Below are 15,292 nucleotides of genomic sequence, written 5' to 3' on the forward strand. Positions count from 1 at the left end.
AATTTACAAAATAAAGTATAAGTCTTTACAGCTAAAAGCTACTAGTAGTAGTGGATCACATAGCTTCATACTTTTCTCTCGGTCAAGCAAATATTGCCATCACCGAGACTATTCCATTGTTTTTTTTTTGTTTATTTTATGCTCTATCTCTCATGTATATATATATATATATTTATATATATATTTATATTTTGTATTTATATTTGTATTTATATTCATATTTATAATCATATTTATATTCATATTTATATCCGTATTTATATTCGTATTTATAATTGTATTTATATATATATATATAAAATATATATATATATAAATATTATGCCAAATATTAAATAAGCTAGCTTTCCTAATTTTTCCTCTTTCTAGCACGGAATTTTGGGAACGTGATGGATGGGGATGGGATTTGCAAAAAGGGGAGGGGGTGTCCATGAAATGGAAGGTGTGTACATATGTGTAATATGGTTTCCTTGTGTGATGGTGTGCTTTTTTTTTTCCTTTTGTCTTCACAATACAAGACGTTTGTATATTACACTCATTTAGATTCAACGATCTTTTCTATCTTGTAAATATAAAATTATTATCTCTTATTGTAATACCACTGACAAATGATATCGTAATATGTATAGCTATTATCTGCATCAATAGTCATATCGTACACCAAAAAGTGCATTCGTCGCTGTCTTCTAAATTTGTTCATACACGATAATCGTGATCACGGATAAATCGTTCGTTCCTAAGGAATTTAATCAGTTTCCCATTTTTTTTTTTTTTTTTTGTGTTTTGGTACTTCTTAAAACCTATGTTCGTTCGCCAAAAATTTGCAATCTCAATCGATCGTTTCTTTCTTTTCTTTTCTTTTCGTTTAATTTCACTCTAATTTTCACTCCATCCCTCGCAATTCTCTCATTCTCTCTCTCTCTCTCTCTCTGTCACTCGTCCCCAATTTTCCTCTTTCTCTCTCATTCTCATTAACACGTTACGCGACAATAAACAAAAGTCGCCTTTCATTTCATTTTCTTTTTCTTTTAGATCTCTCTCAAAACATAACAAGCTCGAACGAAACGTTTCGTTAAATATAACTACATTCTTTCTTTTCTTTTTCTTTTTTCTTTTGATAAATAATAATAGTAATAAATATTTGCCGAAAAAACTCTCTCTCTTTCTGTCTCTCTTTCTCTCTCTCTCTCTCTCAGTCATACATCGATAACTATCGATATATATAGTTCTCCAAAAAATTTGTTTCCCGCAATTACTAGTCGTGCCGCATGGCTAAACGTGTTTAACTTATTAGTCACTGTTTTATCGTACCCGTCCGCCCTTCGCAAATGCAAAATGAAATACGAAAAAACAAAGATAGACAGAGTGTCGATTAACGTAGGCCTCTTTCTTTCTTTTTTTTTTTTTTTTTTTCGTTTCACATTATCGTGCTTACAATTCTCTATATTCGATTTTGATCTCGATTCGAGAAAAAGCAACGCAGGTCGATACTAATGAATGTAAAATTTCTAAATATATCCATCAACACGATCCTCCCCTTCCGTCGTGATTCTCGCTTCGAAAAATCTTATTGTAGTTAAAAAAGAAAAAAAAAAAAAGAAATAAAAAAAAATAAATCATTTTGTATCGCTAATAAAAAAAAATAATAATACATAAAAAATTGTATAACAAAAACACAAAAAATAGATATACGCATGTGTTTATTATTCTCGCTAAAATTTATTTTCCTAGAGAAACAAATCTCAACTCGGAAACACAGACTGGACAATGATTAATAATAGCATCGGCTAATAACTAACAAAATAGATCAAATAATGAAAAAGAATGTTACACATATACAAACAGTGCTAACGAGCTAATTCTCGGTATATTAAAATTACATTGATTAAAAAAACGTCGCAAACAATGGATAAACAAACATAATATGTACAGAAATTGATATTTAAAAATTGTTGCACAAATTCGTAAAATTCGTTTCACCTTTCGTTAAAAAAAAAAAATCATCGAAAGCTAATTATTAATTCACAATAATTAAAGCATTAATTTTTTTCGCTAGATCGAAGTATCTTTCTCGACAGGCGTCGCTTTTTCTGCAAATTTTTTTACACAAGTTTCATTGAATTCCAATGAATTCGCATAAATTTGATATTTAATATATATATATATATGTATGTATATATATTAAATAATGCGCAAGGTCGACGGTTATCGTACAGCGATTAATTACCGATAAGGCGTATGTATAATTATTTACAATACGGAAAATATACAAAGGACATCGGCTCTACGGTGTATACGTACTCTCGATCATAAAGACGTTTGATTCTTGCGTTTACATTTACGTTTACTGAGGTAAGTCTTTACTGTTCTTTTATTTTATCTCTTATTCTTTTTTTTTTCTTTTTTTTTTTCATCTTTTTATTTTTTGTAATAAATTTATCAATCTCCACCACGACGGTTTGTCGAAACACGCCGTGGGAAAGGGGACAAAAAAAACGTCCCCCTCCACGCGCGTCGAATAATCGACCTCTGGATCGATGTGTTACGAAACTAGCATATACGGAAGCCGTGCCGTGAAATCATATTCCGCAGCACGGCCGTCGACTGGGCGAGGGAATTGAACGATAAAATTAAAAACTGTCTTATCTTTAAAACGGTCCCATGTTGTGTAATAGCGATTTGCCAGCCGTTTGCGCGTTTTTCTTCGCACGATCTTCGAAAGGACAAGAAATTAGTCTTCGAAAACGATTCGTTTTTTTCTTTCTCGTCCGCCATTTCGTTCTTCGCCGAAAAACCTGTACCGATTCCTTCATTCGAAAATCGTTATCCACGGCCGGTGATATGTCTTTCGCCACTGATCAAAAAACGGAAATCTACGAATCTGAGATAATGCATCTTTTATTTAATTAATTATTTATTTATTTTGTTTTGGTCTTCCTGAGGCTCTAAGTGTCTCTTTGTTTTAATCGTCTCGTCGTTTTTTTGTCCTTTTTTTTTTTTTTTTTTTTTTTTGATAAAAGACGAGACCATCTTTTGAATTCGAAGGAAAGGCCCGACGACACGTCAGTCTTGCCGCGAGCTTTTGATTTGATTTGATGTACCGTTGTTTATTAGAGGCGCGTGAATAAATGTGGAGAAAGTGTGAAATATTGTATGAACGACGTGACTTGAGTCGCCGTTTCAAAAAAGGCGATTATTCGTTGCTATGACAGGGAAGGAACGGATTTTATTCCTTGGAATAAAATTTGAAAGTTTTGATCCTACTTTCGTGTTGCAAAAACATAAATCCTTACATTGTAGAATTGTAATGAAAAATTGATTCGTATAATTTAATTTTGTGTTAAATATTTCTTTTTTTTTAGAGACAAATGAAACTAATTTTCATAAACTGTTCGTTCAAAGTTTGGAATTTCAACGTTACGTTCAATTTTTCTAATCTCTCAAAGAATTCCATAATGAATTTTTGAACTTGTTAGAGGATTTTAGGAATCTAGAAATATAGAAATTAGATGTAGAATTTGAAATAAATGATAATTTACGAAACTATAACTGTTATGTCTTACAATTGTTAATAAAAGTATCGTATATTATTAAATAACAATTTAGAAAGCGATTGATCGAAAATTACGAATACTTCGAACAGTATTCCTTCACGGTAAAGTTCACGTTGAGACCAGTTAGAAAAATTAAGTAGTTTCATGACAATGTGGAAAAGTTATAGAAATTTTAAGAATTATTTGATTTTTTATCCACAATGACTTTTTCTCACACATTTTTTTTTTTTTAGCAACGAATAATCGACAGTTTCGTAGAATAATTCGCTCGACTGAGAATGTTCTCCTTCGAAAGTCGAAGTAACGAGTCATAAAAAGAATTCGCGCAATCCTCTTTCTCTTTTGATACTTGCATTTTCTTTATTGTCTGTCTATTGTGTGTTTAAAACTATCGAATATTTTGCTCTTAACACGTTGCTCATCAAATTGCATCGATTCAAATTTTTGAAAGCTCGATTCTCATTTATCAAATCCAATAAAACTTTTCAACATCTCGTGTGTAACAAAAATGAAAATCGATCGATATCAAGGATATGGTGTATCATCACGCTTATTCTTTTTTTTTTTCGACACACATTGAAGAATTGAAAAAGAGTTCATTTTCACTTGGTTCCGATTGATAAGCAACGTATTAATCTAAAGTTTATCCCGGATCGAAATATTTTCTTCTAGACAATGGTTTTTCAACCAGATAGTCGAAATAAAATATCCATTTAATACTCGTATATTCTACTAACTTTTAAAGATTCGCTCTGTATGGTTTTGTACATATTTATGCGTGCATGCTTTCAAAGGAACATTTCTCGCGTCTCGGAGTTAAATTGTGCGCTGTGTAATAACGCGGTGTGTAGTTTTGGATTTTTGCGTTAATACAAAAATAAAGATGAATTACACGCTATCGTACGATTGAAAGAAAAAAAAAAAAAAAAGAAAAAAAACGAAAAAATAGAAAAAAAAATGTTAAAAGAGAGAACGCGTGTTAAAACGCACACTTGGAAAATATTAGAAAAGCATCTTCGTTATGACTCTTTAATATTCTCAGCGTTTCACGCTTCTTTCGTTTCATTTTTTTCTTTTTTTCTTTTCTTTTTTTTTTCTTTTTTTCTTCGCTATCTTTTCCCTTTTTTAATCAAAATTGACTCTTTACGTTACGTTACTCGAAAGACCCGGTCTTGTTAAAAGTGAAAAATCCAGTGTGTGCCCGATTAAAATCGGAAATACGACAGTTCGCAGAGACTTCGAGTTTCTTTATCTACACTTTTAGATTCATTTATCATTTTCGTTCGCGACAATATCGAATCACGATATACATCGTTATATGTATCGTTATAATTTTATCACCTAAAGGATTACTTCCGTTAGAAAATTATTACGTGGATCAAAAAAAAAAAAAAAGAAGAAGAAAAAGAAAACGCCGGCTCTGTGCAACCAGTCATGATTTAAAAAGTGTTTCAACGTGTCGAGGTTATTCGATATTTACTCGCGCAATCCGGTAAAACAATTTACATCTTGTACACTTATGTATACAAAAAAAATTTTTAAAAATATTTAAAAAAAAATTTAAAAAAAAATAATCGATCGGAAACATTGGATCTCTCTCTCTCTCTCTCTCTCTCTCTCTCTCTCTCTCTCTTTCTCTTTCTCTCTATAGATACTGTAATATCGATTCTCTCGCAAAAATATCATTTTTAACACCTACACGTAGTACTCTTCTGTTTCAGCATCTTGAATGTAAGCGTAAACACACTCGCGCGTGCACGTGATAAAAATAAGAAAAAAAAAAAAAGATAAGGGAAACATGGTGACATGTCTATGTGTGTATGTGTGTGTATGTTTACGTATGCACGAAAGTGTATTCGTCGTTCTAAAATGGAACACCGGATGCTAACTCGTTACACGCGATTACGTAAGTCTTCAAGATACAAATACCTCTTATGCCCCCTTATCACATCATCTTGTGTCCGTGAATGTTAATGTAACATTCGAAACAACGTCTCCAGTTCGAAAGTTGCGAGAATCGCGTTCTCCGTTCATTCTCTTCGCGCGAATCTCGCGTAATCCTACGGAATAACATTTTTTCTTTCTTCTCTCTCTCTCTCTCTCTCTCTCTCTCTCTCTCTCTCTCTCTCTCTCTCTCTCTCGTTATAGTTCGAGTTGGTGAATAAAATACATTTCGTCTCTGCTAAAATCTACTATAGTTTCACAGAAATTGTGTCAACTATCGAGGAAAAAGCTATAGTCTGCACGTATGGTATTTTTCTTCTTTTTCTTTTTCTTTTTTTTTTTTTTTTTTTTACAATCGATGCCAACCAACTACGTGCATTCCTTTTCTCGAAAATCAAAACCTGTTTCTGAGCATGATGAATTTTACTATCCGTATGTAGTTTTTTACATTGCATAAGTGCAATAACACGAAGAATGCATATTCTAGGCCAGTTTCACGCCAATTGACAGGTCGATATATAATTATTATTTTTTTTCTCTTTCTCTCTCTTTCTCTCCCTCTCTCTCTCTCTCTCTCTCTCTCATCACTAATGACTTTCTCTAATTACAAATACATTTTTTTACAATTTTCATTCTCTCTGCTCATTCCGACGTTAAAGAAAAATATCTGACGATGCGCAAATCCAACAATTTTTCGTTTCAGAAATATGTCAAGTAAATTTTAAAAATATTCTTAACAAATTAAGCGTTCAACAGGGCCCATTGTCGAGGATAGAATATTTTTTTTTTTTTTTTACGATTTACGCGCAATGTTTAACAACAATTTGCTCTTTTTAATTAGCGAGTGGCCGATTGTTTGCAAAGAATCAAATGTGAAAAATTGCGTTTCGCTTGATCATGCTCGCTAACGGCAAATTATTGCGGAGAAATAACGACGAATTAATCCTATATCACGTCGAATATGTATCTCGACTGACTTTCGATTGATAAAAATCTTTCGTTTCTTTTTTTTTTTTTTATTAATTCGATTACGCAATATTTTTCATTTTTCATTTTTTTTTTTTTTCGTTAGTTCTACAATTCAGTCGCTTCGATCACATTCGATTGACTTTTCCGCTTCCTCTATTAACATATAATGTATTTGAACGAGAAAATTCATCGGTATCTCTAAAAACTTTCATTCCTGGTTTGATCGATGTCTATTTACAGGAGAAAAAAAAAAAGAAATAAAAAATAAATGTGTGTCATCGCGAGAAAAAACGTATTATTTATAATCTCTACTTTTAACTACTTTTGATTCTAGCAGGGCAATCGTAAGATAATTTCTTCGAATTTTATGGATTCATCATTTTGTTATTTTCAATAAACTGGACCACTGGATATTGATTTCTCTTGTTTTTTTTCTTTTCTTTTTTTCCTTCATCTTTGAAAGAATGATACTTATTTAGCATCCTGTAATTTTCTAAAATTGAACAATTCTTATTTTACTCCAATAGAAGAGAAATGTATATACAACAATTAATTTCGCTTATATTCTACGCTTTCCTTTTTTATTCAACAATTTTTACTTCCGTATTGCGACTTCCATCATCTTTTATATTACATATCGGCCATCGTAAGAATTTTTAAACGTCAAAAATTCATTACATATCGATCCCATTTCCCTCCCCATAAGATAATGTAAAATAATTTTACACAATTCTAATTATAATATAGCTACGATTCAACTTTACACAATTATTGTGATCGCAATACAGAAGTCTGTATTGAATAACTATATCGAATTCGAAAAATTTGAAATCTAATCTTCGTAAAGCTTTAGGAAAATTCAAAATCTCGACGCGTTGCGTCCCGACAAAATCGATCCGAAATTTCATTATCAAGAAGAATTACAAATTATCCCTTTAAAATTTACCATTCGATCAAAAAGGATTATCCACGATTAAAAATTTTTCCAATTAAGCATCCATTTTATCGAATACAACGCTCGAGATTTCCAACGCCTTTTCTTTCTTTTTTTTTTTTTTTATCAACGGAAACACCGTGTGTATATGTATGTGTACATGCGTGTGTATGCGCGTGTGTGTACCTGTCAGTCGAGAATTTTAAAAAACAACGTTGTAGAGGAAGTTTTCGGTGTCGGTGTTTCTCAATCACAAAATTAACACGTTTGATTATCGTTCACAGATGGAACAGTGCGTTTATCATCGTGATCTATTAAATTGACTGGTACGAGGATCCATCGACACGGATCACCGACACTGTTTTTGTTCAGCCGCGACAGGATTCACAGAACCGACAGACGCCTTCTTCGACGACGACCTCTTCCCATCCTGCTTCGAGGCGTTGCCGCTCTCCTTGCTTCCGCTCGACACCTTGCACGACTTCCCGCCGACCTTCTGCTCCTTGCTCGACTCCGTCACTTTGTCCAGCTCGGCCATCGCCTCCTGTATAGCGTTCTCCAGCTGCATGTTCAATTTACGACTTCTAGAAAAAGAAACGGGGCAAACGAGAAAATCGTGGGGTTAGTGGTGAGAATGAATCGGTACGAGCGTACGAACCGAATAAATTTCAAATTGAGCAAACAGCAAAGCCGCGGTACGTCTAGGATGCGCTACGCAGCTACGAGACACTACTTTGCTGATTGGCGTTGGTTAAAAAACAGGATCGAGACAGGTGCGTCGAATCGATGGATTGTAAAAAAAAAAGAAAAAAAAAAAAGGACAGGGAAAGGAGGCGGAAGACCCCTTATTATGCGTTGCTGGAAATAACGAAGTAACGGCGTCTAACTGCGTGAAATTTGGAGAATCGAGAATCTTGATACAGTTGAGTTATTGCGACGTTTGATATATTTTTATTTTTATTTAATTATTTATGTTTCACTTCTTTCAAATTTCGATTAATCGTCGATTTCAAAAAAATGTTTTAATTCAACGTATAATTGCTTTTTTTTTTTCAACTGTTGATACGAGCTTGGTTCCAATCAAACAAAATATCCGGCTGTCGAATTCTGCGTAAGCGGATTTCGAGTGGCGTTATTATTAAAAGATTCTCAACCGTAAATCTGTCACGTCCACTTTTTTTTTTTTCACGTCGAATATTTTTCACGCATCGCAGACTGTTCCCGCGTCGAGAAGAATTTCATAAAATTTTACCAATACTCGTTAACCACGTCGAGCAAACGTGGCGATGAAATTTTTTTACAGATCGTACACTACGAAGAATTTACTACTAGACAAAAAAGTTATAAGTGTATTTAAACAGCAATACTAAGCGATATATAATAAAAATTGCATATATACATATATATGTATATATATATATATATAAATATATAAATATAATATATATATACATATGCAGAGTGTAGAATATAAATATAAAACGCGCAACTGCGATCAAAGAGATAGAGCGAAAGCGTTCTTAAATAAAGATTTTTCTAAAAGGAGTAAAATCTTGAAAGCCTTCTACTATAAAAACGAATATCGCGAGATTAAAAATCGCAGCTACGCAAGGGTTTCTCTTATATAATTAATAGAGACTCGATATCATTAGCTGCTGGTTTGTTAATAAATGCTTTACAAAATTGATCCATTTGTGTACAATTATTAATTATAAATTCGAGATAATTTGAAAAATTTTATTTATTAAGAATAAAATCTATTGAGTCAATAATAATGGATCGATCTTATAAAACACTTATATTAATTTTATATAATTTCTTTTTTTTTTGCGAATTTCGGGTATACGAAAGGATAAACGAGAACGAAATTCGAAACAGGATCCTGTTATTTATCTTCGGTTGTAAAAAATCTCGATCGTGTTACAGATATTGGTGGCACGGTTTTAAAAATAATTCACAATATATTATTGACAGAAAAAGAAAAATGGATTTGTAAAAAATATTATTTAGTATTTTCGCTAATCCTTCGGACAGAATCGTTAAATTTTTCAAAATCGGCGAATTTTTTGTATAAAATTTTAATTTCTTCCCTGCAGCGGATATAAATCAAATAAATTTAAAAAAGTTAATCTTTTTTACACACAAAGTTTTCATCTCCTTACTTGCTTTTTTTTTTATCTTACTTCCCTCATTTTAATTATTCAAAACTTTGATCAAAATTTAACTTCCAATTCAAACAAAATTATCAAGAAAAAAAACATAACATAATCTTTCGATGATAAAAATTCGTAAAACACAAAAATTTCAAGATCGTATATCAGGGTAAGTAAAAAAATAAGATCATGCAACGACACGAGTACCTGTACACCCCACAAAAGAGGAAAAAAAATTCACACGATAAAACCAACGAAATCGTTCCAAAATCGCTTGAAAAAAGAAAAAAAAAAAGAGAAAAAAAATATTGGAAAACAGGTTCACGAACCGATCAGGTTCCGTAAATCGTGATCGTTCATCCCCTCGATACCCTTCGTCCCAAAGAGGGCTCGACAATCAATTTTCTGATAAATCCCCCCCTAACGAGGTGGTGCGACTCACTTCCTAAACTTTTTTCGCGCACGGTGGTGCGCCTCGAGGCCTTCGGAGAGGGACTTGAGAGCCTTGACCTCGACCTGGCTCCGACCGCCCCCGCCCCCGTACCAACGGACCCACACCGTCATGGTGCCCGGTGGGCCCAAAGACTCGACCTTGCCCGGCCACGCCGGACTTCCTCTTGCGGCGCCCCATACTAGCTCACCCACCTCCAGTTTCCTCTGGCTCTTCTCCTCCGACTTTGCCTCGGCTACTAAAGGGTTTTGAAACAAGGCACACGCTGTTTTTTCTCTTTCCGTTTTCTCTACTATTTTACTCTCTCTCTCGCTCTCTTTTTCCTTTGCACTCACAATAGTAGTTTTAGTTCGCTCTGTTTCACGCTACCTCTCTTAACCACCAGAAGGTGATGTGTCTCGATCGAACGCGGTGAATGTGGTGAGACCAAACTTGTTTCCGGGAAAGCAGTCGACGAGCAATCGTGGGATCGTGAGTTTCGAAGGATGTATATTTTTTTAACAGCGATGAGTTATATCGTATCGATAGAGGTTGAAAAATAATTTTTTTTTTAATTATTGGAATAATCTGTGAAGCAATTTGATCGAAAAAATTCGATCGGAGAGATTTTACACGAGGATTCTGATCTAGTGATCCTTAGGAATAGTCCTAGGGATCTAGGGGTTACTAGAAGTATTTAAGCATTGAAAGAATAATTACGTATTAAGTGAATCCTGAAAATTTCAAACGATTAATTTCACGAAATTATTTAAAAAAAAAATTGAGCAATTTCCACGATCCCGCGAGTTTCGTCCCGGTTAAAAAAATTGTGTGTTAATTTCGATCAATATAAGTGCATGACGCATAACAGCGGAAATGAGTATGCTCTTTAGTGCGTGCCTTACGAATGGGATTATTATTTATAATAAAAAAATCTCCTGTATTGATATCGCTACGTCTGTGTCTGTAGGGTTGTTTCTTTTTTTTTTTTTTTTTTACGTTTTTTTGAAAGTGTGCTTGTTGCTCGCGCGTGTGCTCGTTAAAAAATGATTAGTAGCTTCATTCAAAAATGGTGGTAGGCAAGATCAGTGGCAGAATGAGGTATAATGTCGGATGGTTCGAGCACATGCAATGACTTTCTCGTCCAATCTTTTCACTGTCTTCAACGGTTCGAGAACAAATCCTAGAAATGCAACCCACGCGTTTTCTCTTTCTCTTTTCACGCTTCGAATGTTACATGGATCTCGTACCCTTCCACGCCATTTCCCAATACTCGAATACAACCCTCTATTCGTGACTCGATCGTAAAACGATAAATTCCATAAAATGCGTCGTTGGACGATAATTTTTCGTTATTTTCCACATGTTCGAACGGCGTGCACGCCACGAATCGTAAATTCCAGACATTCGTTTTGAAACCGCGAATTACGAAAGTGATAAAGCCCCGGATTTACGTGACAAATTTTCGCGCATGTGTATATATATATGTATACATATATATATATATGTATACATATATACATATACATATACATATACGCCTCAAAATTCTCTTAATTTGGCGCGGCCAGGGCGAAAACGACATTTCCCTCCCCAAGATTATGCACATGCGACACGAGATATGTGTGTATATGCGTGTGTGTTTGTGTAAGGATGATTATGTACAAGAAGAAGATGGCCGCAACGAATAAAACCGGTGAGCCACACCCGCGCCGTAAATGAACGTATAATGTATAATGACTGAAGCCCCTTTGGCCCCCTCAATGGTTTCGTGATCGTTGAGCTGAACGATGAATATTAACAAACCTTGACAGCCAATTAGTAGAACAAAAGGAAAAAAAAAAAAACAAAAGAAGAAAAAAAAAGGAATTGTAGGATCGAAACGAATCGTTCGGATGATAATTATTTACAATTTATTAATTCAACCGGTGTTATTTTTTCCGTAGCAAAGCATCGAGTCTCTTGGGATATCTTTTTACGAACAAAAATGTTTAGTATTGACACCACTTACCTGCTTCGAGTTCTTGCGATTAAATTGTAAATTCTCTCTTTTTTCTTTCCAAGTTCTTTTTATAATTTCCCGAATGATAAATCGATGAAAAATTTGGCGGAAAAAAATTTGTTGTTGTTTCGAAAAGGAATATTTTTCGTATCTTTTTTTTTCTTTATATGCGTTCGTGAAGAATGAAAAATGATGTTTTTTAAGGAATGAAAATACTCCTTTTCTCGATCGCATGAATATAAAGTAAACTTTGCTTAACGTTTTAAATAAATCTCGAAAATAAAATAAAATACGCGTGAAAATAAATTTTTTTCTTCGGCCATTCGTATTAGTTTCGGTGATGAATAAATCTTGGACGTCGCTTAAGAAGCTTTATCAAGGCGTACGCACAATGTAACGAGCGATAATCGATCGTGCCACTACTCATGCAGCATACAAAAGCTGAAGAACATAACACAAGCAGTACACACAAATATGAGCTAACGTATGATTACGTAATAAAAGAAACATGCATTGTTCAAAATACGAGGTAGCATGAAGGAACATTAGAGTGCAGACACGAGTATCTCTAAATAAAATATTAAATCTTTAATTAACATCTTTGGGTCACGGGTCAAGAATTGTCAAGAATGTTGAATAATTTATACTCGAGTATAATAAAATTAAGTAACTTAACTTGAATTTAATCTCATTATCTCATCAAGGCCCAACGACATCAATTAAAGATGAACGATCGAAAATGTTAGAGCCAGAAGCATTCTTAATATTAACGATCATTTAATAGTAATCATCGACAAGCAACGTGAAATTTCGGTCAAATAATAAATTTCGTTTAAAATTGCCATGCATCTCGAATTTTTCTCTATTACTTGTCAATGTTCGATACTGCTATCGGATACCATTTTGATAAAATAACTTTCATAATAATTTTCTCTGTACTCTGAAATATAGTACGAATAAAGTGCGAAATAAATATTGATTTTGTTAAAAAACAAACAAATGTAACAAATATATGTTTCGTATTCATTATCAAAGTTTCAATTATCAAAACATGGTTCCAGAGCTATTATATGAGAGCTATTTGTATAATTAAATATTACGATTAATGTCTAAAAATACCATACAATACTGACCATCTTGGTCTTCATGCAGGGTAGAATGCATGGAATGGATGGAGTCCAGCTTTCGCTTGATTCCGCGGCCGAGGGCATGTTCCCTGCCCTCGCACCTCACTGTGCTCACCACACCTTCGGCTTGCTTCAACGTCTCTGACGTATAGATCTGTCAAATACAACTCGATCAACTCAGGCACAAGCCTACCAAGTCACATGCTAATATCATTTCAATCTATTCAGCCAAATCGCTCGTTTCTTTTCGATTAAACCCTTGTCTCTCTCTCTCTCTCTCTCACTCACTCTCACTCTCACTCTCACTCTCACTCTCTCTCTTTCTTTCTGCGGCAAGATTCTCATCATTCTTTCGACCGAGCGTGAGAAATATAAGTAAATAGAGAACGTTATATGAAATAAAAGAGAGAAAAAAAAAAGAAAAAAAAATAAAAAAAAAGGGAAAAAAAAGGACGAACAAACTACACGAAAAGAAAATTTTAAAAGAATTGGAATGATACTCGTATGAAAATGATTTTAGATAGATGAGAGTTCAAAATGTGCTACTGTTTATAGAAAACTTACGTTTTCTACGCTATAAATAGCCGAATTATAAATATATGACACGTTCAAAATTTTCATTCGTCGAGGCATGCAAACGAGAAATGATACCAAGATGACAAAATCCAAACTTTGATTACGCATGCTCATTGCAAGGTATTTTTTTTTTCTTTCCTTTGCAATATTATTTAGGAATAATGTAATGTCAGATAATTTCTATCAAGAGATCGATATTGTTTAGCAAAAATTTATTTTTTCTCTCTATTTGCCATTATAAAGAATCGTGTTTAATTTTTTTTTCTTTTTTTTTTCAATGTTTTCCTTAAAAACTCGTTAACACACGTTTGTTCATACAAGTTACATTATTGCAATTTACGTTTCTTTTTAAATAATAATTCCAAAGAAAACCGAGCTGGAAGGGCATCGAGAGCTCGGCCCACGGAAGGTATTATTCTGCGCGTAAAAAAAAAACTCAATAACGTTTTTTAAATACAAACTAATTACAAACTTAATAGATATCGATCAGAAACGCGTAATCGTGCCCTTTGCGAGAAGGGGAATGCCACAAGAAAATATGTAAATATAGTTAATTTAAAATGTACAAAACTAATCGAATCGAACCCGTACGAAAGAAAGATGCGCTCAATCCTCGGACGATGAGTCAGTGTCCTCACCGTCGTCACCCTCTTGCGCATACACGAATTGATTGTAAATGTATGGATTGATATAGGCCTGCTTATTGGGCGAGTAGTTCACGACAGCAATGCTATTAGGATCAGACCTATAATTGTACAAATGAGGATAAAGTCCTGAGGGCGCAGCGATACCGATATTTACAAATTTCTGATAACTCTCGCAACTGTCCGGGCAATAAGGAATACCGAGGCTTTGACCCTCCAAATGCTTATCGTCCGTGGAATTTTGATGTATATCATCGTGTTGGTCCGCAACGCGTTGCGAGTTTTGTTGCGGATCGTTCTGTTCGGGCACGGCGCAAGATTTCGTCTCGAACTTTTGAGGCAACATGGAAGAGCAATGCGCATGGTCTGGCACTAAAGTTTGCTGTCGATAAACGTTCGTGTTGGGAACATATTGCTGATCGTGATAGAGGATCGGTTGATAATGACTGTGACCTACGACCGGCAATGTATTTACTTCCACCTCTCTATAAGAGAAGTCGGCCATATTATCTTTAGTGGCGCTTGCTAGCTGATCTTCGGAGGGGGATTGGTCCATTGTGTCTGAATATATGGAATGATTTGGTGATGATGTGTCCATATGCTCCTGTGAGTCAGCGTATGTGTTTTCATCATGTGTCGTATCGGCCGGCTGGTGCATGTCTGTTAGAGTTAGATGACGGTTGACCTGATCTACTTGGGTACCAACCTGGATCCCAGTAGTAACCGTCGATTCCACGTATGTTTTTCCATGGAGACCCGGTTGACTAAGCGTGATCTCTTTCGTCGTGATACCCTGAATCCTCCAATCTTCAGATGCCACTGGAACGTCGCCCGAGTCCGGTTCGCTACTCGACACGCAATGAACCATTGGCTGGAAACGCAAATTTAATCGTGTAATCTATTATTTCGTCGATAGAATTAAAAATACTTTTTCTTTTCGAGACAATATACTTATCAAT

At 34.4% G+C, this 15,292-nt stretch overlaps 1 protein-coding gene across 8 annotated transcripts in view; it reads right to left on the reverse strand.

Annotated features, from left to right (window-relative positions):
• Window positions 1–470: 470 nt before the first annotated feature.
• LOC107996075 (protein split ends) overlaps window positions 471–15,292 on the reverse strand; it is a 299,963-nt gene continuing 285,141 nt past the window's right edge. For 4 of the 8 annotated variants that reach the window (XM_062074000.1, XM_062074004.1, XM_062074005.1 and 1 more), the window contains one exon: window positions 13,887–15,204. In XM_062074000.1, the coding sequence (XP_061929984.1) occupies window positions 14,296–15,204 (909 nt within the window). In that variant the 3' untranslated portion in view covers window positions 13,887–14,295. Of the gene's footprint in view, window positions 7,986–9,996; window positions 10,244–13,119; window positions 13,268–13,886; window positions 15,205–15,292 lie in introns of those variants that run through there. The other 4 variants (XM_062074001.1, XM_062074006.1, XM_062074002.1 and 1 more) reach the window with 3 other exon arrangements.

The sequence above is a fragment of the Apis cerana genome, linkage group LG4, assembly GCF_029169275.1.
Source record: "Apis cerana isolate GH-2021 linkage group LG4, AcerK_1.0, whole genome shotgun sequence".
NCBI lineage: Eukaryota > Metazoa > Arthropoda > Insecta > Hymenoptera > Apidae > Apis > Apis cerana.